Raw genomic sequence first — 25,086 nt, forward strand, 5'->3', positions numbered from 1 at the left:
TGGCATCAAGAGGACAATTTGGATTTCAACAAATTCAAAGTCTATAGCATCTGTACCAGAATTAGACTGGCCTTACCAGCCAACCACCAAAAAAAAGGAAATTTAAAAATCTTTATTTAAGGTCAAAGACAGCTTTAGAAAAAATTCAGTATTACTTTATTTTCCATAACCTCCAACTTTTAAAACAATGTGGCAGAATGGGAATGGATTCTGATAATAGTTTAGATCCATAAAATGAGTGGGAAAGTCAATTTTAAGGAAGGAAAAATGCTTACAGTTAAATATTTAATATTAAATATTTAAGCAAAAATAAAGATAAGTCATGAAGATGACTTCAAAAATAATGAAGTTTTGCAAATCAAAAGTTATTGATTACCCTTCAAGGTAAAAGAAATAGAGTTATTATCTTTTTTGACTTTACCATACAGCTACAAAGAGGCATCCTGGTTAGGTCACTTCTTTTATTTTTCCCCATCTTTACTGAAGTATAATCAACAAGTAAAAATTGTGTATATTCAAGAAGTACAAGTGATATTTTAATACACAAATTCAATCAAGCCGATTAACATACCTATCACCTCAGATTCTTTTCTCTGTATGTGGTAAGATCTACTCTCAGCAAATTTCAAGTATACAATACAGTATTATTAACTAGTCACCCTGCTGTACATTAGGTCTCCAGAACTTATTCATCTTATAACTACAAGTGACCAGCATCTCCCCATTTCCCCTACCCTCCAACCCCTAGTAACCACACTCACTTGGCTCTGCTTCTATGAGTTTGACTTCTTTAGATTCCACATATAAGTGACATCAGACAGTAATTGTCCTTCTGTGTCTGGCTTATTTCACTTAGCTTAAAGCCAGAGTATCAGGAGCCTGAATTGATTTCAACCTCAGCCATATTGTTTACTGCTCTTTGAGGCAAATTATGCAGCTTCACTGAACCTAATTTTATTCTTATTTTATTTTGAGATAGAATTTGCTCTGCCTTTCTTATAAAGCTATGGAAAATACTGAATTAGTACCTAGATCTTTATACTACACACATCTTTGTAAATTGGAACTAATGCTCTCTCTGTTTCTTATTTGGTTTACATTACCCCTAATATAATCTCAATGTATTGTTTTAATTCAGCCTGTTTACTGCACAAATATGTTCTATCTTAAACAAAGGGCATTTTGTTACAATCTCTCACATCCAAGTTGTTATTAAAACATTAGTTATTGGTTTAGGAAAGGCAATACTCAACCTTAAATTTAAAAATCAGTTATAATTTCCATTTGTAGAGAATATACAAAATAAGCTAAAGACAAATGTTTTATCATGAGCAATTCTTTTCAATAGCTTTTCGGGTGAAAATGCAGAAAACATAACAAATCTCAGTACAAAATTCAATGGGAGAGAGACAAGATCCTATTAAATTGTTTTCTTCTGCCTTAGCATGAAAAATCCATAGCTAGTATTAGTGTCTACCTGAAAAATAATATTACAAGAGCCAAACACAAGAAATTTTGGATTGAGGGAATTACTTCTTGATGTTCAATGTGCTGAACAGAATAGGGTAAATGGGCCTGAATTAATAATTTATGTTGCCAGTACCTTCAAATGCAAGTTTTGATATAATAATCAGCTGTCCATGAAAATATATAGATGAAATTCACTGAAATGACCTAGTTTTATAATACAATAAAACTTGCTGTTTCAGCTTTATAACAGTAATGTTCCTTTGAAAACAACTGGGAAAATCCTAAATATCACATCAAAATACATGTCTTCCTAACATTAGAGATGTTTTAAATGGAATGGGATGGCTTATCTGTGGGAAGAAGTCTCTGGAGACAACTGTTAGAAGCCGGCTAACTACCTACCAGGAATGGCAAAAGTAGGGAGTACTACATCCAAGCAACCTCTAAAGTGTCTGCTTACAGTTAAAAAGATTCAAGTAATACAGAAGGTCATGGCATATACAGTAAATATGTACTACCTTCTCCTCCAGTCTGTCTCACTATCCAGAGTCAAATTTTGTCAGATTCACTTGAATCTTTCGCAGAAGTTCTACGTACATAAATTTTCTCCATTTTTTATATAAATTATTCCTTAATGTGATTATGCCTGCTTTTTGTAAATCCTTTTTACATAACAGTAGATTTTAGATATTTCTCTACATCAGTATGGTCATGCCTACTTTTAATGTATGATAACATAATATTCTACTGTATAGTACAACATAGTTTTTAAAAAAAGGCTTGTTTAACTGATACAAATAATGCTCTAATAATATCATCAGTGTGCACTTATGTAACATACTATGGTACTAATTCCTAGAACTGCTAAATCAAGGGGTATGCACATAAGATTTTGAATGGTTGCTGTTGAAAATTTTTGTAACAATTGACAGTAGAAGAAAATGCCAACTCTGGCCCCAACTTTTTAGTCTTTACCAATCAAAGGGTAAAAAAAATAATGTTATCTCACCTTTAATTTGCCTTTCCCTGATCACTAACGAGATTGTTATAGGTTTATTGGCTAAGTGTATTTTTTACAAGTTACTATAAAATTCTTTGCCTTTTTTGTCCATTTCTTTCAGAGATTCTATTAGACATCCATACTGAAATGTTTATAGATAAAACTATACGACTGAAATTATTTCAAATTAACCAAGGGGGAAAGAAGAATTGGCAGGGAGGGGAGGGGGTACAGAGAAAACAACACTGGCTGAGAGCTGACCATTGCTGAGGACGGGTGGCATATACCTAAGGATTCATCATATCACTCTCTCATATGTCTTAATGTTTTTCATAGTAAATTGTCAAAAATGTTTGCTCATTTTTCTTTTTTTTTCACAGTGGATGCTTATAAGCTTATCGTTTTCTCTTAAGATGCTCATATTTAGTATTTCTTACTGGTTTGTAAGAACAACTTGTGGAATAAAGAAGGTTGCCTTTGTTACAGGCACCATAAATAATTACCAGCTTCTTCATATGGACAGTCAGATATCCCAATATCATTTACTGAATAATTCGTCTTTTCCCCTCTGATTTTATAAAAAGCCACCTTTATCTTGCACCAATTCCAAATACTCATATATGTTGCACAAGTTTATTTTTAGACTTCCATTTTGTCCCACTGATTTATCTGTGTTTTACTTTCTGTATCTTCATATTTTCTTCAGGTTTTTGTTTGTTTGTTTGTTTATTTGCTATTCTTACCTAATGATTTTTACAGATGACACTGTACATTTTCAAGTTTCTACCTAAGGTCTCATCTGTTGCATTCAGACTGAATTCACTTGACAAAGTGCTAGCACACAAAGTTAAATAATTTTCTTTCTGTAAAATTATTTAGCTACTGTGAAAGGTCAAACAGACACAACAGACTGTTATAACATTTGAACACTGCCATTTATATGTCTTATCTAAGACATAAACATCTGACTAAAAATTCAGCAAAGGAACACGTCATGATCAGCCTGAGGCCAAGTGTTTTAAATATAATACACTAATTTTAGACACAAGTATTTTGGTTTTGGTTACTGATCTACAGTTTCATAGGAAGATGTGACTTCTTAAAGGGAAAAGAATATCTTTTAAGTGGCTTGATCAATTTATTAGAAATAAGGAGCAAACAGCATCTGTTTTCACAGAGCAACTGTTAAGTTAATCCGTGCTAAGTCAGCCTCAAAGCACTTGGATGTAGCCACAGGATGTGGATGTAATAGGATCTCATAGACTTACCTGATACGGCCTTACACATGCCAGGGTCAAACCAAAGCAATAGAGGAGAGGGAAATTATATCCTTCTAGAATCAAAACATCAAAGCCCCCTGCAGTCTCTTGGGTTTGTCTTGAAAAATTCAATCCCTCCCCAACCCACAGTTAACTCCCCACCCTAAAAAAAAAAACCCTCCCAAAACAAAAACACAGTGCTCTATTCAATTGGGATTTTGTGAATCAATGAAATTTAAGGGCCATCTGAAACCACCAAAGGTACATGGTGATTTTCTCCTGACTCTAAAGTCTTAATGACTTGAGTAGAGAAATACACTGATAAAACGTGAACAGAAACGCACATCTCTAAGTCAAAGCTGCACGTGAGCAGGTCCTAGGAGAAGCAAGTGATTCTACCTAAGGCACAAGCACTACCCACTACCATTTCCAGAAGCCTCTGCAGGGGCTAGAAGCCTCGCTTCCCTTCAGAAAGAGATCTCAATTACCTCCTTTCCAGTCCCCTTTGATATGTGGTAAACAACCCTTTGTTTTCAAAAGGGTTAGCAGAGATCTTTGAAAGGAAGCAGCAGCCAGGCATTTTGTGGCTGTCTCCAGCTGGTCCAAGCAGCCAAAGCTGTCAGTGGTGCCCATCACTACTGAAAACACTAGGAGGGGCAGAAGTAGGAGGGGCAGGAAAGTGGACTGGGAGGAGAGCTGCATCCTGTACCAGCATTCTTTAGATTCCTTTGCAAGTGCTTTTTCATCTGGGTTCATTAAGCAGGTCAGGTGCGAAGGGACAAAAACCAAGGAAATGAGGCTCATTTCAAACTGTTAACAACTTGACTACAAAGTTTATGCAGAATTACAAATAAGTCATTCTGTTTTCAGGCATCAAAAATGTTATCAATGAACTGTTGAGATGTTAAAAGGCCTTCCAGCTATTTGGTAACAGTGAAATGTGAAACCAAGCAGTGCCACAGGCAACTGGGCCTCCTTCCTGGCCTCTGCATTTCCAAAGGGGTAAAATCCTGGTTCACTTGAACATCAAGAACTGTTCTGAAAGGTCCCATGAGAAATGTTACCAAGAGGCTGAAGAATGAAAATCAGAGCCATTTTTTCTCATTCATTTCAGGGCCTGCTATGGGTCAAGTTCTGTGCTTCATACCTTATTCTTAATTCAGCTTTTCTCTTCATCAACCTACTTACAGGCACATTGTAGATAGGATTAAATCATTTTCCTGCGGTCATATTTCTAGTAAATTCAGAGTTATGACTCAACTCCAAGGTCTGAATGACTATCGTCTATACTCAGGACTCCCATGCTTGGGGTTGAGAGAAAGGAAAGGGATGGGATTGTGATGAAGGGAATAGTAGCAGCAAAGGGAGATAAGACACCAAGTAGAGACATCAGCCCTCAGGAATTCTTGCAGGTAAGGTGGATGAAGGGCAGCAGCCAGGAACTGAAGGCCTGACAAATGAGTTGTATTTCTTATCAATCAACTGCACTCCAAGTCTTGCTTCCTCAAGAAACTAACTGGCAGTCCAAGAGAAAATGCTGGCTGAACTCCACCCATCTATCTTGTCAGAAGCAGGAGAGATAAGTGGTTGAGAGTCCAGGCAATGAAAACTGATTTGAACCTGGCCCTCTGGCAGCTCCCTCCCAGCTGGGAAGAACAGTAGCTATCTCACAGGCTGCTGGGAGGATTCCATGAGAAGTACTTCCAACAGGGTCTGAATTTAGAAAGAGCAACAATAATTTTATTATTATTATTATTATTATTATTATTATTATTATTATTATTATTATTATTATTATATTATTAATTATTGCCACAGCCAAGAAGCCTCTCTCCACACTATTTTTACATATGCCAGAAATGCAGGTGTTTTTACAGAACTAATAAATCACAAACAATAGTATGATTGCCTGCCAAATTTCTAATGCACAGTCTTTCCATTGGAACCAAAAAAAAAAAAACAAAACAAAGCAAAAAACAAGCCTGAAACAAATATAAAACAGTATTTTTCCCTATCTTAAATTTTAAAATACAGAGGCAAAGATGAATTGTTATATACTCTCAGAGCTCTTTTAAGTGTTAAGAATACAGAATGTCTTTCATAAAATCCTCACTTAAAATGTATATTCTTCTCCACGAACTGAGTAAATTCAATACGAGCGTACTTCAGAAAGTTTGTGGAAAAATGGAATTAAAAGATAGTACAAACCCTTCCATAAACTTTTTGAAGTACCATTGTATGGAAGACCCCTACCACTGGTTTTTATAAAGGATTCATCAATGTGAACCATCACTGAAAAATTATGTACACACAACAGGTGGGATGTCTGTACATCTCATGTACTTCCTCAGACACCCCAGCACACTCCCAACCTTACAGCCTTTGCATTTACTGTTCTCTCCAGCTTGAACACTTTTTGCTCCAGCCTCCTGTGATCGTTAACTGGGGCCCTGCAAACTAAACTCAAAAGACAGAGTAACAGGAAAAAAGACATGCAAATTTTATTTGATGTTAATATTTCTATATGAGGGTGGAGGCAAGAGCGGGCTTCATAGAAAAATGTGAAAATCCCAAAAACGCAGTTAGGCCTGACCACTTATATACCATTTTAACAGAGTGCTAAACTGCGGAAATGTGATAAAACATAGGAAAAAGGGTTTGGGATTCTAGGGACAGTAAGTTTTGTGAAGGTAAGTACATGGGGAAAACTAATAGAAGATAAGAGTTATTTCAGTGAGGTTTGTGGTTTATTTTGTTGTTTTTGTTTGTTTGGTGGCTGGCCAGTAAGGGGATTCCCCAAACTCTTGACCTTGGTGTTACTGACACCGCGCTCTACGCAAATGAGCTACCCGGGCAAGCCCTCAGTCAGGTTTGTTTATGCAGACTAAAGTCAGTGCCCTCTCCAGTGGTCTCCAGTGATGAATCCTCTCCTCTTCCTGGCATGGGAAAGGAGAAAGTGGATACCTTCACAAAAGAAAAACTACGTAGAAAGCTTTTCCTGTGTCTTTCTCAATTGCGTATAGCTCAAGATAATCCTTATGCCCAAATGGCATGTTTTGGGATGGCATATTCTGATCCCCTCATAATTCTTAGAGTCTGCCTCTCTCTCCCATCTCTTACTTGCTTAATTTTTCTTCATAGTACTGACCACTAAGTGGCACAAAATATATAGATCTGGTAGCTGCCCCATGACATCAGGGAGTTGTCCTTTTTCATGCCTATATTGCAATGCTCAGCACAGAATTGGTGCTCAATAAATGTGCTGAATAAATGAATGAATTTCCATGTTACATCACTGTTTTCTCACAATTAGAATTCCTATGGTTTTTATGCTATTTTCAACAGTACCAGCATTTATTCACTATACATTTCCAGTACTGTGTTTACTTAAAATAAGTAAACAATAAACAGCATACTCCTTGCTCCAAAAACCTATAATATGAAATATAAGAATATAAAACTGGTTACAACTGACCACGTGAATAGCAGTCCATAATCAAAGATCATGTGTCTGGCTGAATGAGTTCTACAAAGAGTTCTATGGAAGCACCATTTCATCACATGTGGCTAAATTTAAAGATATAGTTCTCTTCTGTGGATAAAGACTCTTACCTTTAGGAATGCTGAAGATTTTTATCTTTGGGAACTTCATAGAAGTAATATTTCTACCTTGTTTTTTAACCACATAAAATCAGGAGAGACTGTAACAGCAGGGAGATGGGAAGGACGATCTTTGTTTAAATCTGTGTCATCATATAACCCAATTAATGGTCCCACTGAATAGCTCAAGTAAATTGAAATCCCAATGATGGAGTTTGGATGTGTTGTCCCCTCCAAAACTGATGTGGAATTTTGATCCCCAATGTGACAGTGTTGGAAAGTGATTGAGTCGTGGGGGTGGATCCCTCAAGAATGGATTAATGCTCTCCCTGGGGGAGGATAGATAAATGAGTGAGTTCCCTCCCTCTATTAGTTTCCGCGACAGCTTGTTGTTTAAAAGACCCTGGCACCTCCTCTCTCTCTAGCTTCCTCTTGCCATGTGATCTGCTTGTACCTGCCAGCTGCCTGCCACTTTTCCGCCATGAGTAGAAACAGCTTGAGGCCCGTGCCAGATGCAGCTGTCCCAGAATCGTAAGCCAAATAAACCTCTCTTCTTTATAAGTTACCCAGTTTCAGGTATTCTGTTATAGCAACACAAAACGGACTAAAACACCCTATTTCACTAATGTCTACATTGAAGCACCAGCTATGTTTGCCCATCAAGTCTAACAACTTCCTACAGTCAGACTTCTGCCTACACAAAGTGATCATGGAATCACAAAATAAGAGGATTGCTTGTTTGAATTACTAAGTCAGATTTCCTTATTTTATTTATTTGTTTTTTTTTTCTGGCAGCTAGCTGATATAGGGATCTGAACCCTTGACTTTGGTGTTACAACACCACACTATAACCAATTGAGCTAACCAGCCAGCCCTATTTCTTTATTTTTGATTATCTCTATATTTTCTGTTCATCTCATTTTCTTTAAGTAGTATATTATAGTTGAAAGACCACCATGTTGAACACTATTGAGAGTAGCAATAATTAAAATATTACCAGGTATTTAGCACACAATCTTTTCCTACATCACTATTTCCAGCCTAACTTCAGGCTGGAAATGCCAAATGAAAAAGCACAAGTACACGCTTACATAACTCCAGTTGCATTTGCCCTAAACAGATTTATACGTCCATTAAACATTATATTTACAAAGAACTTATAACGGCAAGCAATAAAATGGAATCTGCATCATAATCTCAAAAATCCTTTATAAAAATGACATAAAACAGACATTTGTAGGAGGTAGGATTATGCATGATTTATATATTTTTTCTAAGTTTCCTACAATGAACTTGTTAATTCTTTCCCAATTCAAAATCTAATTTAAACATAATTTTAAAAAATGACTCCCCCTAACATTTTAAAACCCTAAATTTCTGTTCCTATTGGTTATATTTACTATGAAAAAATACAGGGGAAACTGCTTTAAAAATTGTAGCTTTTTTTTTTTTTTAAAGTTTAAAGGTTTACGGACAACTGTCAAAGGAAATACAGCTATCCCTGTACTTTTAATTCATTCCTGCAAGCCGTGAATCCTCCAAATATTGTCCCATACATCAGCATTGGCAAAATTCAATTATTTTCATCAGAATATAAAGAAAATATGTGCATGCTTAACTTAAAGGTCAATAGTTCCTTTGTGGGTAAAGCCTAGCCACAGATGAGAAGTCCTAAGGTTCAAATGGAAAAATTAAGTTTAACACTAAATCTAAAATCATTAAACCTGACTCATATGAATAAACTTAAACTGTCTTCAAAGCACTCTTACACAGTATATACAACATTTATGCTGACAAATATTTCAGGAATGAAATACAAAACAACTTCCAGTTCTAGAAGTTCATCCATCATGCATGTTTTCATACTGTAAAATAAACACTTCACAACAAGGAGTATACAACAGGAGAACACCAATCTCCTCTTCTCCAACCCACCAGCCATGTGGTAAGCTTTCCACATTTGCTTACATTCTGAAAATAACTACTTTACATGCCAGAAGTGCACTGGGCTTAAGTTGTCAAAAAATATCATACTTTAAGTATAATTGGGTAGGAACTATGGGCACACACATGAGCAGTCTTTTAAAACAAGAAAAAAGAAAGCTTAACCCCAGTGTTACCAGATACCCAGAAACAGAGTTAAGTACAATTCCTTATAATATGTATATGTCCACATACACATACATACATACAATGAAACGTGTACGGTAATGACATGCCTATCTCCCTTCCTTTTAGCAAGCAGCTGACATTTTAACCGTGTTCAGAGTAATGTACTCTGAGTCCCAAAGGGTCCCCCAACCATTCCTACTCCAACAGTGCCCACAACAAAAAAAGGCATTGATCACTGGGCCCAGCATCATCTTACATCACTATTCCAGAGAGGCCATAGATGAGCCTGGTAATTCTGCTCATCCTGCCCCCAGAGTTTTGTCCCGATCAGGTTATGCCTTCCTCAAGTGGGCCAGATTTTCTTTAGGCTCCTAGCTCAGTATTTAACTTATAGCAACAACCTAACATTAGTACATATTAAAGTGGATGCAGCAACAGGGAACAAAGGAAGAATCAAGGTGAAGAGACTGGAAGTCAGAGGACAGGGATTGGTCTTCTGATTGTTAATATTCCTGTGACTTTGAGCAACTCAACATCTCCAAATCTGATGCCCTCTCCCCCGCCTCTCTCCAGGGGTGGAGTCTGGAAACGACACACAGAAATGGCACCTGCCAAGGGGAAGGAAAAGAAGGAAGAACAGGTCATCAGCATCCGACCTCACATGGCTGAAGGCACCAGGAGGCTGGGCATAGGCTGGATGATGCAGTCACAGGAGGAGATAAAACAATTAACATCAATTAGCAACTATTCCAGACACATACAAATTCTGTTTTTCTGAAGGCAGTATTTAGAAGTGGTAAGATAAAAAACGTTTTCTTCTTAGACCCTTCAAAATTTTTAAAAAAAGAAATGCCAAGATTTAAAATTAACTACCCTTTTGATTACTCTTAAAGGGAACCAAGGGTTCAAAAGTAAATGAGTTAAAAAATACAACCAAGAGCAGCTTTTAAGGAACCATGAGAGTTAAGACATTTCCTTAAGATAGAACCATGTACAATATGTCAAACTATTGGGACATATTTTAAACAAATCTTTAGGTGCACATAAAATGCCCACTACAAACCTCCAAACATGCCCTAACACTGATAATTATAGCAAGCCTGCTCAGTACAATAAGTTTTTCCCACATCTTTATTTCATCATGTACTCTCTGGGACATATTTTCATTTGATCACCTTTAAATAATTGATATGAGTAAGAAAACAGACAAGTAATTAAAATGAATTTTTAAATGGCAGTCCTATTTTTACTGATATAAATATATTAAGGTTTACTTTCTTCTTTTCCATAGACCTTTCCATTCTGTTCTGGTAACACAGGTAACCATAACAGATCTGAACAGCTGTGTACCAACAGAAAAGAGGGGCCATGTGAGAGGCAGATCTAGCTCAAAACAGGTTCGCAGTATCGTGCTCTTTTCTAAAAACTTCAAGTCTTGTTTTATATATTCCTTTCAAAGAATAAGCACAACAACAAAAAGTCACTTTGGGGAAGCTTCTACATCAAATGAAAGATAGTTTACCAACCGGGAAAGTAAACTGACATTGCTATCCACTGAGCCACTGAAATTACTGCTTTTTTCCAGCCCTCCTCTTGGAGGGATTTCCCAGCAACAAAAGTTTGAACCCTCTTAAGTTCAATAAGCTAGAGTGAAGGTTCAGCTCTTGGGTGTTTCTGCCATGAACATGAAAAAAGCACCCCCCACCTCCTCCTCCATCACTCCACAAAGATGTGCTTCCTATGTGGTTAGATAGCAGATACATAGAAGCGGGCAAATCCCAAAAACCTGTTCTAATTGCTCTTGAAGAATTTTTGTTTTGGTTCACAATGTTTATTAGTCTACTCACTTCCCTCTACATCTCTTTATGGTATTGTTTTTCCTCTACATCCTAGCCAGTTGTCACCCAATATCCTACCTCTCCTTTATCCTTGAGAAGAGAACCTAGAATATATTCCTGGTGACAATGCTAACAGAGCACATTTACCAGCCTCCCTTGCAGCTAGGTGTCACCATCTGCATAATGAGATTAAGAAGACATTGATAAGGATTTCTAAAAAAGCTCCTAAACCTCATCAATGACTAGCCCCATTTAAGGGACATTTTGATGTTATGGCCAACGTCCGACAGATAAAAGAAATTTGCCCACGAGAACCGAGTGATAGGAAAAGGAAAAGAGTTTATTGCTGGCAGCCAGGGCTACGCAGGCCAATCGAAGTGCACAGCCCCAAGTTGAAACCTCTCGCAGCTTTTATTTTTAGCTAGGTAGGTGGGAATTTTTCACGCCTGACACAATCTAGCCAATGCAAGCAAGCCAGCAATACATAAGCTAATTTTGTGGTTAGCCCTGTAGCCCCTCCCCACCCTGGATTCCCCATAGGGACTTTCCAGGTTAAAATGGCAGAGGTGCCTAAAATGGCGTTGGCCATGCTACTCTGTTTATTCCCCCATTTATTTTAGCAAGCGATTTGTACAGAAGCAGAATGCATATGTTAAGGTCAGTAGGGGTTGGGGCGTCCCTTAACACTGAAGTATCCCGCTGCTGAGAAAATGAAGTTCAAACTCATCAAAGCATCCAAAGCCGTTAATCACCTACCCTGCCCCCACCATCTTTCACACACCCATGGCTTCCTCTTTTGAACCTCTACACCCTCACTGTTCTTTCTGTCTGGGAACTGTGCCCTTCCCCCCTGCCCCCCTCCCATTCTCCTCCACTCACCCTTGAAACCCAGTTCAAATGCTGCCTGCCTTCTATTTTCTTTTTTGGCAGCTGGCCAGTTTGGAGATCCAAACCCATGACTTTGGTGTTATCAGAACAGCACTGTAGGGCCGAGCCCGTGGCGCACTCGGGAGAGTGCGGCGCTGGGAGTGCAGCGACGCTCCCGCCGCAGGTTCAGATCCTATATAGGAATGGCCGGAGCACTCACTGGCTGAGTGCCGGTCATGAAAAAGACAAAAAAAAAAAAAAAAAAGAACAGCACTGTAACCACGTGAACTAACTGACTAGCCCTTGCCTGCCGTCTCTATGAAGACTTTGTATATCCTTTACCGTAGCCTTTGGCACATGGCACACGGTACTAATTATTTCTGCGTCTCTTTCCTCCCCTACCAGGCTGCAAAATCCCTCTAGGCACAGACTGAACTACTTCTCTGTTTATTTACTGCTCAACCCAGATTCTAGAGCTCCTGTCATAATTGACATATACATGCCATCCAGTACATGTCCATAAAATGAATGATGTTTTTAAAAATCCGAGATAAGAGGGAGAAACAGTGAGATAGTAAATTAATTTTAAAAATTCTAACTTCAAATCAGTGTCAGCATCACAGAAGTCAATCAGAAGCACCCTGAGAAAATCTGGAGTAGGGTCAGAACAAGTGAACATATAATCCAAATATCCAATTAAACATCCTACATTAAACTCTCCCTTCTCCTGCTCACAGAACAATCATGGACTTGGGTTAGGGTTGAGTTTCACGTGTTCAACCTTTGATATGAATGAGCAAAGGAGCAATGAGGCCAACATGTCAGAGTTCCTAAAAAGCATTAATAATGTAACACATGATAAACTCTTAGAATGATATTTTATCCAATGTCTTTTCTCCTCCAGGACAAAAAAGACACTAATATTTTTTTCTCATCTCTTCATTGGCTTTACTATTAAATCAATGAAACACAACTAAAAAACACATGCACATAAGAAATACTTCCAGAAACTGAACACTACCTTACATCCTTACAATCTGATCCAGAAAATTCACAATGATACAAATTTAACCTTTGAGTCCCACTCACACAAAGTGAAATATTCAAATGGAAAATACAAAGAAAGGGACTGTCCTCAAAGAGGGTACATCTGTCTCCTATCTTGTTTAAGTATATCCTTTCTGTCACCACATCATTCATTATCTTTGTCCTGGATACTTTTAATGGCCACGCTGATAAATTAATGACGCTTCCACTCTATTTCAGCCACAGAGTCACACGGCTACCCTATCATCACCTGCAAATCTTCCAGCTTCCCTCAGGGATTCCTTCTTCTCACACACTTCACTAAACATGTAAAGCAGCAATTCCAAATTTGCAATTTTGTCATAAAAGTACTCTTTAAAGTGGAGCCCTGGGCCGACCCTGTGGCTCACTCAGGAGAGTGCGGCACTGGGAGCGCAGCGGCGCTACCGCCGCGGGTTCGGATCCTGTATAGGGATGGCCGGTGCGCTCACTGGTTGAGTGCGGTGAGGGCGACACCAAGCCAAGGGTTGCGATCCCCTTACTGGTCACAAAAAAGGACAAATAAATAAATAAATAAATAAATAAAGTGGAGCCCTTTGAAGTCCCTCTAACTAGCAGCAATATGTAAGCTACCTTCACATTCAAACATCCTACCAGTTAGCCAAGAACTTTTCCCCCACAGAACAACGATCAGATTTTAAAATTTGGTTTACATGTATCAGATTTAAATTTTCTGGATTCTGTGGTATAAAAGGATTTAACACTTGACACAAAACACTAAAAACAAGCCTGAGAAAAGACTAGCAAGATACAATGCTAATCATAATGGCCTCAATTAGACTTTCAATGCCTGTCAAGTTAATGGCATATAGTAGGACTGGCTTCAAGCCCTTGAACTAAAGGGTCAATTTTGATGCTCTTACACTGAAGTCAGAAGTAAATACTAGCTTTCAAATAACAAAAAAATCAGCAAACTGAAAAAAAGACAATGACAACAAAATTTTCATTTTGATGGCCACTCAATTTAAATCCAATATACAACATTTTCTTTCTAAACACCACTATCTTATTCAAACAAAATCACTTTTAGGCACTCTCAATTGATTGGGATACTATTCTTTTTTTACTGGATTTCTGAAATAGAATTACAAAGGACTAATATTATTAAGTTACTGACAGCATTTATGAAACTCTTCCACAATAGAATGTTCTAGAAAAGGCTGAAAAAGATGAATCTTATTTAAAGCGCTTTTTCTTTCTATCTTCTTTAGTTTTTAAACATAAGAGAAGTTACCTCAACTGTCAAGAAATCAAACCCGTAATCCTTAATCACCACAATATAAAGTTTCTTGAGTACTCATTGAAAATATTTAGCAAATATTTAGTAAACATGTATTTACTGTAAGTATTTAGATGTAAGGCATTGTCGTGAGTGATGAAATAAATTATAAGAAATAGTGTATGATCACAATCCATATTAACTTCTCCCCCACCACCATTTTTGTTTTTAATATTTAACCACCCCAAAATAGATCCTGTCCCCAGTTATTCTTTTACATCCCAGTGAATATATAGTTCTCTCCTCCAGATATCTAAGTCTGTATTTGGGTAGTGACCCTATCTGAATCCTTCCTTGATAATAATACATAAAATAGTACATAAACACACATCCACATAGTGTTCCCCTATGTTCCTTACCCAACTTAATTTTTTCCAAGTTACTGACTACCTCCTATTTATTCTGTCTACCCCTCACTGCTCCCATGGGGCAATGACCTCCAAAACATTTGTTAAATGAAAGAGTAAACTTTTCTTTACTGGGTGTGCCTCTAAGAATCTAGGTTTCTCTGTGTATGAATATAAGGTAGGAGCTTTTCTACAGAAATTTGATTTTAATTTTAAATTGCTAATTCATTTAATATGTAAGTATATGAATAAATTATCCTTAGAATAATCCGTCTGCATATTTGCACATTTCTATGGGAGTTTAAGAACTCTTCACTTATATCCTCAAACTAACATATTGCAATGACAAAACCATATTTGTATTAAACAAACCACAATATGCAATTAAGAACATCAGGATAGAGAATATTTGCTATTAAATACGACTTTTTATATGACAGGTTTTAATATTAGTCTCTGAAGACTTAAGCTAAGATTTCAAAAACTTTTATATCAGTTTTATTTGATTTAATTTGATTTGGGTGGCTGGCTGGTCTGGAGATCTGAACGCTTGACCTTAGTGTTAACAGCACCATGCTCTAACCAGGCAAGCTAACTGGCCAGCCTACATCAATTTTAAAGGCTCAAGGGCTGGCCAGTTAGCTCACTTGGGAAAGTGTGATACTGATAACACCAACGTCCAGGGTTCAGATCCCTGTAATCGCCAGCCACCAAAAAGAAAAAAAAACATTTTAAAGGTTCAACCTTCCAAGTAGATAAGGATTTTTTATTTTTTGAAAGTTGACAAAAATCAATAAATATGGTTAAGAAATAGTGCTTATCTATCTTTATCATGTGTGCCTATCAACTCAATTACAAACAAAATAACTGGGTAATGGTATTTATAAAAACAATGTTTTTGAAAATTCATCCAATAGTAGGAACAGACATAAAAAGTCCTTTTTTGAACTTATCAAACCTTAATGGATAATATCATTGTCTTTATTTCCTATTAAAAATGAAATTTATGCTGCCTCATTAATTTTACTATAAAAATACCAATAAAGAACACACAGACAAGGAAAAAGTGAACAAATGAGCTGGGGGTGATCCATCGGGTCAACATATATTATAGTATTAAAGCTTCGAAATTTAGCAAAGCAAAAGGAGTAAGAATGCATTTCTTCACCTAATACAAATGACTTTTCTTTATACAACAGATCTCTTATTCTCATAAGTATCCTTTAAGGCTGAAAAGTAATTCATCAGTCTCTATCATGTTGGATGCCTTAACATTCTTCAATGCAGATAGTATGTGGCTTTCTCTGAAAGCTAATTGAGAGCACAGGACAAATTATCAGATTCTCTTAGAGAAAGAATCAGGCAAAGAACAATTTCATATCAACAAAATCACCAAAAAACAAAACAAAAAAAGTAACAATTTGTCTCATTGAATCAAATTTCTCATGTGAAAATCTTCTGAACATGGGAAGAAAAAAGAGAGACCATTTGGAAATTAGGAGATTCAATCACTGTTTTGAGTCCATCACTAATAAAACCTTAAGAAATCAATGCATTGTGTTCATCAGGATCCATTCATCTGCAAAACTGGCTTATTCTTCTTCTCCCTTGTCCAAAGTGTTTATCTTCTTTATTCTTTATCCCTGTTCATCGACCCTATACATGTGGGTCTGGAACCATCGCATTCATTCTGCACTGTATCTACTCTGAGCAGGATGCTTATTACGGCTTCAGTATCCTTTATCTGAAATGCTTGGGAGCAGAAGTGTTTCAAATTTTGGATTTTTTTTTTTTTTGGATTTTGGAAATATATGCAGATACAGAGTGGTTGGGCATCCCTAATCTGAAAATTTGAAATCTGAAATGCCCAAATGAACATTTCCTTTGAGCATGATCTTTGAGTGCCACATAGGCACACAGAAAGTTTCAGTTTTGGGGGCATTTCCGATTTTGAAACAGGCATACTCAACATACACAAATATAGCTTCTGTATTTACATCCTTCTACCTCAGCCCACTTCTTGACTTCTTTTGGTTGAGCAGGACAATCATAAATACATGAGCTGGTTAAGAAAAATCCACATAGATTCCTGGGGACTTTGCTTCTTGATTCTGCAACATATTAATCATAATTTCACCACAATATCACCAGTTTCACGTACTCAAAGCTTTCAAATCTCCTTAGCCTAATTTTAAAATTGAGATTAAAAACCTTTTATTTTATAAGCAAAACATGATTTTTTAAAAAATATATAGTTTTAATAAAGCAGAAGATCACACTACTAAGTTTTAACGATGTAATAGCAATAATATGGCTGGTTATATAAATTCGTTTTATTTTCAAAGTGATTTCTTAGGAAAATGCTTCATTCTCGAGCAGTCTGCATTTTGGTTTCCTCTGTCCTCAGGTAATATCACTTCAAGCTTCCATTCTAGGACCAAAATTTTTTTCCTGGCATTTGAAGTCTTCCATTTCTGTCCAGTCAGAAAACCCTGATTATTCATTTTTCTAGAAAAGGTTTTGCTGAAAACTAAACCAAGCTTGTTCACAGCTCCTTGCGCAGAGCTGATAACCGATGAATAAGTTGAGGTAATAATCGAGCCAGTGTATAAACTTGCTCAATATTAGACGTGTGGCAAGCTGCCAGTGTACACATTAAAAATAGAAGTCTTCCTCATTTGTGTAAAAACTGCTTATGCTTTTCTACATTTCTGTACTGTTAAAATTTTTCAATGAAAATTAAAAAATAAATTTTTCAATGAGCAAAAATTTTAATATTTTCCAGAAAGCCAACTGAAATAAAAAATATATGAATAAGTAATAAATGAAATTTTAGAACATGTATTCTAAAAGCTGTATGATATGTGTTTTTTAAATTTAAATAAAATTTATTCATTCTTATGGAGAACAAACTGCCACTAAGTGAAATATCATATTTTAATTTTAACTATGTGCGAGACTTCAGTATACTCAGTTTACATCATCATCATATATAATAGTAACAACACTTATACAGTCCTTATATTGTGCCATTCACTACTTCAAGCATTTTACATATATATTAACTCAATTACATATATATTAATACGTTTTACACTTTACATACATATTAATCCTTAACACCCATAAATACAATTATCCCCATTTTACAAAGGCACAGAAGCTTGCCCACAGTCAATAGTTCAAAAGAGACAGAGCCAGGATTCGTGCCCAGGCAATTTTGTCCTAGTCCAGTCTCAATCAGTTTGCAACGCTGCCTTCTCTACACACCTGGGAAACAGTCAATGACTCAGTGTTACTGACCTAAAATCACGCCTGAAATCAAAGTCAACGTTATAGGACTGGCTAGTTAGTTCAGGTGGTTAGAGCACAGTGTCATAACCCCAAGGTTAGGGTTTAGATCCTTGTACCAAACAGCCACAAAGACAAAAATACTCAACATTATAAATATGGAAACAATTCCAGTTCTTTCCATAGAGGTGGGTTTACTATCATCTTTCATAAGATACTATAATTCTAGCAATGTTCACTTTGAAGCTCCATTGCATGCCTCTTCAAAATGTAGCCATATAGGGCTGGCCATTTAGCTCACTTGGGAGAGCCTGGTGTCAATAACACCAAACTCAAGGGTTCGGATCCCTGTACTGGCCAGCTGCCAGAAAGAAAAGAATAAAAAATGTAGCCATACAAAATAAATCTAAATAAAATGGCCTCTTAGCTCCCTATTGCAGCTAAGATTTAACACACATAAACTGTTTAATACATGTGAACTCTGACCAGTCAGCTAGCTAATCTATTAAGCATTACTTTTTCATAAAACTATCAATTGACAAACATGTCCAGACTTTTTTTTTTTTAATGAATTACTTTATTTCCAGTGCAACCCTTCTAATCCAGTTTTTGGTAGATTTCTAATCCTAAGAAATATCAGTAAAGCATATCTATTAACCAGGATTAATCTGAAAATTTGCCAAACATTTCTTTTCAAAGGAAAATACTAGTTCCCTCACTGAAATGGTTATTTCTTATGCTTATCCACATTAAACTGAAAAAATAGTTACATAACATTTCCCCTTTACTAAGGTTTGCATTTGCACATTCAGTCTGATGGTTTGGGTACTGTCTGCCTTTCACTTTTTTTTTTTTTAAACAAAAAACAAAAATTAAGACATATATGTTTTATTACTTAAACCCGCTTATTTGGAAGCTTGCCCACCCCATCACCTGAGCTTCCACAGCCTCTACCCCTCTGTCTTCCCCCACCCATTCATCAGGGTGTATCTGAATATTGGCTGTGAGACAGGGTGACAGCCTTTCCAAGGGTTTATATCTGGATGTACCTCGCACCAGCATCTGTTACAGTCCATGAACCCATACTTATAATGATTTGTATATTGTCCATCCTCCCCACAAGACTGGAAGCTTCATGAAGGAAAACACTGTTTTGCTCACCACAATGTCTTCAGAGCTGAAGGTCAGGGCTTGGCCCAAAAAGAGAATCAATAAAAGTCTCCCTAATGAATATATGAAGGGATTAATCAACTCAAATTCCACACTTCCTCATTCTTTGATTATTTCAGAACCTCACTTGCACCTGGCTCTAAAACAGGCACAGGCAATAGAAAACTGAAGACAAAGACCCTACCCATTAACTTAGGCCTGAGAGAGAGAAACTGTCTGTCTGGGAGGGGACAGGTGGAGAGAGGCATGTAAACAAATAATGTTCATGCAAAGACAGCCTCTATTCCCCACACCTGGGATACAAACCTGCCTAGAAATTTACTACCAGGAAATGCTCCATGATTATCTCATCCCATTGTTCCTTTACTCTTTAAATTATAGGATGTTTACTCTGTAACACTTTTACTCAGTAGACCACTTAATCTGTACTTTCCTTCTAGTACTTAACAAATTCTAGTTTCTTTTATAATCCTGTGCACGTTTTATTTACACAGCAAACTTTCTGGGGGGAGGGAGAGGGGTAATGAGGTGTATGCAAACTAAATCTTGCATTCTGGAAGCTTTACATTTGTACAGGTTTATGTGCATTCATAATTGATATAACAAGGTAGAAACTTAAAAAGAAATGTATAAATGAAAGACATTTTGTAAGTCTCTTAAAGGTAATAAAATTTGCAGAAACAGAACGTAGATTTCTATCGAATTTCATTACACTTCAGTGATAGCTGAATGGCCAGTGAAAGGCACTTAATAGCTATGTTTATTTCTAGAATGACTGACAACCTTCATACAAATATCTGTACAGAAGACTCTAGTATGCCACAAATGGTAACATAAAATAGGGATCCTCTAGCAACAAGAATGCCTTAACCACAAAGATAGGCTCCGTTTTCCTTCCAACCAATATTCAATTGATCACATTATTTTTTTCTCATTTTTTAAAATCAGGTATTCCTAATTTAACCTTGTGATCTTGCATGTTCTTTTTCATTTCTTCGGTCAGGACCAGAAATTATTATTTCATCTAGTAACTTCTCTGTAATACTAATAGACTTGCAAGTGCTTCAGGGGCCTCTGCTGGTTAGGGGAACAGAAGCTTTTACAGCCTGCCACTTATTATGGCTTCCTAATGACTAGCATGAAACAGTGACTCCCTATAGATCACCATCCAATGTGAGCTTCACTATTCAATGGGCAGGCTTCTACCTTTCGGGCAGTAGTAGTAAGTGGAAGGTTCCTATAATCTGTGAATTAGCACCACCACCAAGGCAAGATGATTGTGATTAGCTTAAACCCCCATATAGGAAAATAAAATTTAAGAGGAAGCAAGTCTTAATAAATAAATAAATGTCAAGGTCTGTTAAATTCATACCAATAAACTCTATCAATACACCAGGCAAAATCAATCCAAGTAATAACGTTTCCTGCAAGCCAAGACCCCATTCTCATTGCCTTTATTCATTTTTTTAGAGCCACCTGCAGCAGACCTATTTTCTAAGCTCTACAAAAGACAGTAACCTCGTAATTACATCTTTTCAGTGAACACAGATAGAAGTGGATAAATCCCCCTCAAACATTAGAGTGAATAATCTACCCTTCTACCAACACTTTGCACAATAGACTAATGTGAATCTCATCTCTGCCCTTTGAAGGAAGTGACAGAAACCTGTGGAAATATCCAAAAGGATGCCAAGAGCAAAGAAATACAAACAGGCCAAAAAATAAATTCGAATCCTATCTGCCTACATGCTCCCTCTTTTTATACAGAAAAATATACTGCTCAAGAAAGTTAAATATTTAAGTTTTGACAAAACCTTCAAAAATAAAAGTTATCATATTCTTTTAATTAATGTTTTTTTTAATTTGTAGGAAAACAATTCAGGAAAAATAATCATATAAATAAAATTATCATAGGAGAAATCTGAATTCTCTTCATTAAATACATTCTTAAAACATGGAAAACCAAATTCTTGGATTCTTAAAACTTGTCTTAACTAGCCCTAGAATGATTCCTCAGACACTTGTGGGTAAAAATCAGAAAGGAAAAAAGTTCGATGATCTTGTAAATTAGGGACTAAAAATTTGTTATAGTGTGATAGTCTGCACAGCTTCAGTGGAATTACAGGAAAACACTTCTTTGGAAATATCTTTTCTGGAAAATTACTATGCGATAGGGGAAAAGGAGGAGGAAAAGGGGGGGGGAGGGGATGTTGCAAACGATAAGATACCGAACGAGAACCCAACCAATGAGAAACACAACCTCCTCTGCCCTCGCTGTCACGCAAACAACTTCTAAGCATCTTTAGATAAAAAGAAAAAGAGTGATTTTCCACAGGCATTAGCTGAACGTTCGAAGTTGGGTGAATGGGGAAGACTTGTTATACACCTAGTGGTGGGTGGATTTCACCAGGCTGCAGCCGCCACAGCTTTTCTTTGCTGCACTGCAGAGGCGCCATCTTCTCCGTCTTAATCTTCACTCAATTCAATCCTTTTATCTGCACCCTACAAAAAAAAGAACCTACGGACCCTCCCCATCATCCTGTGCCCCCAGTGGGACTAAACCAGAGTCCCCAGAGCTGCGAGGAAGGAGGACGCGCCTTAACCAAACACCTCCTTCGATGCACAGGAGGGGAGAGCCCGTGCCTCCCCACCACCCGTCGCTGCCCTTTCCAGACGCACACCCCACTCTCTGCATATCTCTCCCCGAGGACTTTAGAGACCAGCACAGAATTAACAAGCCTCGGAAGTGATCCGGGGGTGGGAAGCAGAAAGGCCCCAGCAGCTGCCCAGCCCCCTCCCGAGCAGACGCACAGCAGCGGGAAAGGAATCGGGCGGGAGCCTGGGTGGCGCACAGACCACCGCGGCTCAACCCACTACGCCCGGGGCCGGCGAGGGCGGGGTGTCGCGGCTTTTGTTCCCGGGGACCTTCTCCCTCTCGGAAAGAAGCTGAAGGTGCCAACGTCCGCCCGGGACGTGCAGGCTTGAGGAAGGTGCGGGGAGGTTGTGGGTCTCCGACCCCTCCCATCTCTCGCAACTTACACAAAAGGGCGACGCGGAGATGTACAAAGTTTGCCTGCGGCAGGCGGCGCGCGACCCCGGCTAGGGTCGCACCCAGGCGGCCGCCGCCGGCAGCCGCGACGATGAAGAGGGGAGCGGCTCAGGCAAGGAAGGGGGTTGGGGGGTGAGACGGTAAGATGAACAGGGACGGAGAAGCGAGGGGCCCCTAGCGTCCCGAACTGTCCCGACTCCTCCCCAGGGCCCGAGAGGAAGGGAAGGGCTGTGATCTGCGGCCGGGCACTGGATCCAGGGACGCTGCATTTTCGCTTTTCCCCACGTGCTCCCTCGCCCTTCCCCCAATCTGGGTGTCCCTTGCCTCCCCTGGGCCCCGCTCCCGAGACAGAAACTGAGTCAGGGTCTGAACTCAGGGTCGTCCCCTCCACTTCTCGCTCGGGGCTGTCGCGGACCGGGGAAGCCCTGTGCCTCGCCCGCTCCCCCTCCGCGGGCCGGAGCGCGCGTCCCCGGGGCAGGGCTGGGCCGGAGGCGGAGCTGCGCAGGGCGCCCGCAAGCGGGGCGGAGGGGAGATAGGGTCCCTTTGACCGTCCCTGGCTTCTCTGGATTCAAGACTTGCGGGAAGCGGACCCTCACCGTGCCCGCCTTCCCCCCGACCCTTTCCGAGGCGTGGCACCCACCTCCAGTGCCCGAGCCGTCCAGGAGGCCAGCAGGAGCAGTGCCAAACCGGGCAGCATCGCGACTCTGCGCGGGGCACCGAGTGCGCTGCTGTGCGAGTGGGATCCTCCGCGCCCTTGCTCTGTCCGTGCTGCCGCCGCCGGTGGCCCCTGCGCTCGCGCTGGTCCGGGTGCTCTCGCCTACCGCTGCCGAGGAAACTGACGGAGCTGGAGCGCGGCGGCGGGGCTCGGAGCCCAGAGAGTCAGCTGATCCGGCCCAGCCCGCTCGGCACCCGAGAGGGACCCCTAGCGGAGCCGCCGGGGAGCTGCGCCGGGAGGGGCCGCGGCCCCGGCGCCCACGGGTGCAGCGCTCTCGGCGCCGCCGGCACCCCGCGCGCCTCCCCGGCCGCGGCCCACCCGGGCTCCGGGAACGGTGGGAGGGGGAGAGTCTGAGGCCAGGAGGGGGACTGCGCGGGATGAGGGAAAGGTGAGTCCTAGGACGTCTGGGTTCTAGAAAAGTCGGGAGCGCTCCCCGCTCGTTCCCGTGAGCTTGAGTCACCCGACCCCGCAGGCCTGTCGGGATGTCGTAGAAAGCCCTGCTGCCGGGGTGCGTGTTTGTCCGCATTTCTTTTTTATTGTCTCGGTGCGGGGAGGTTGGCAGGCGTTTCTGGAAGAGAATGGGAGCAAGCACAGCTTTAAGGAAAAAGGATTTCTTTGCTGGTGGAGAGAGCGAAAGCCTCATTTCTTTTCTTTTCTTTTCTTTCTTTCTTTCTTTTTTTTTTTTTTTTTTTCTGTCCAAGGCAGCCACAAGCAACCTGGAATTTCTATCTTTAGAACGAATCAAAGGGGAAAGGCGCGGGGCCTGGCAAAGAAGCAGCGACCCATTTTCTAATTGAAAGGAGGGTTTTGGTTTTTTGGTTCTTCTTTACATTTTTTTCCATTTTAGTTTAGTCTTTGGTTTTTTTAGAGAAGCAGGTCAGCAGGGATTTTTTTTCTCCACCACGATGTGACATTCATCTGAGATGGTGATGAAGTAAAGGGAGGAAAGAGGTCTTGAGAGATGATTCTTATGAGACCCTCGTAGCTAAGGACTTCTGACCTCAAACTCTGTCCTTGTTCTTCATTGTGTCTGTCCTAAATTACAGAAATGAACCTTCTGTGGAGCCACTTTCTCCTAGATTAAACACAAACCGTCCAATGCCCAGTTAGTATCTGGAGACTCTAGAATGGTCTAGAACTGCCCAGATGTATCCCCTGTTCTTGTTCCTAAGTGGCATCAGTCACCACGCCACAGGCCCCGTGGGGCTAGTGGGAGGGAATGAAGTCCACGCTGGCGCAGCTTAGGGCTCCGCAGCCACCTGCCTTGGACACCTAGCGCTGTGGAGTGGTGGCCCGGCGGGGGCTGCCCACTTCTTTCCCGAGAGTCAGCATTTCTCTACCAGCCGCCCTAAGTGTTGTCTTCTGTCTTGCCCTACTCTAGGCATTCAGTCCTGACCCTTGGATGACTTTTTCCTCGAATGCCCTTTAAATATCCTAAACAAATAATGACAAATATTCGCTGTCATGCAATATTTGGTTACATGCTTAATGTCGTTTATCTCATTCAGAAGCCAAAGAGGCCTTTACTATTATTATTCTCATTTATAAGTCACAAAACTGAAGCTAAGGTACTTCCAAATCTGACAAGTGACACAACGTTGAAATTACAGAGAAAAGCCTAAAGTGACAGGGAAAAGCCAGTGTTGACCTTCCAGGCCATACTACTTCCCAAACACATATACCACCGTTTCCTGTTTGACCCAGGTTTGTATGAGCAAAGAAGGCAAAAAAGTAGGCATCCGAATGCAAAGAGGAGTATCACTCAAAGACGAGGAGGGAGCAGGAGCACCTACAAATTTTGCGGAGTCTGGTGCAAAACAAACATGTGGGACTCTTTGTTCCAAAATTAAGAATGTTAAAATGGTGACAGCAGAATATTAAGCACGGGGCTCTTCAGAGCATGGGTCCTGTGAGACTGCCCATGAAGCCAGTCCTGCAGGGGAGGAAGCAGCTTTTAGGAGTTAGGGACTTTTGTTGAGCATGAAATTAAAAAATATAGAGAT

At 39.5% G+C, this 25,086-nt stretch overlaps 1 protein-coding gene across 5 annotated transcripts in view; it reads right to left on the minus strand.

The window, feature by feature from the left end:
• APP (amyloid beta precursor protein) overlaps window positions 1-23,228 on the minus strand; it is a 261,228-nt gene extending 238,000 nt beyond the window's left edge. For 3 of the 5 annotated variants that reach the window (XM_063097075.1, XM_063096987.1, XM_063096914.1), the window contains exon 1: window positions 23,009-23,228. In XM_063097075.1, coding sequence (XP_062953145.1) covers window positions 23,009-23,065 — 57 coding nt within the window. In that variant the 5' untranslated portion in view covers window positions 23,066-23,228. The remainder of the gene's footprint in view (window positions 1-23,008) is intronic. The other 2 variants (XM_063096825.1, XM_063096744.1) reach the window with 1 other exon arrangement.
• Window positions 23,229-25,086: the final 1,858 nt, after the last annotated feature.

Source organism: Cynocephalus volans, chromosome 1 (genome assembly GCF_027409185.1).
Source record: "Cynocephalus volans isolate mCynVol1 chromosome 1, mCynVol1.pri, whole genome shotgun sequence".
Taxonomy (NCBI): Eukaryota; Metazoa; Chordata; class Mammalia; order Dermoptera; family Cynocephalidae; genus Cynocephalus; species Cynocephalus volans.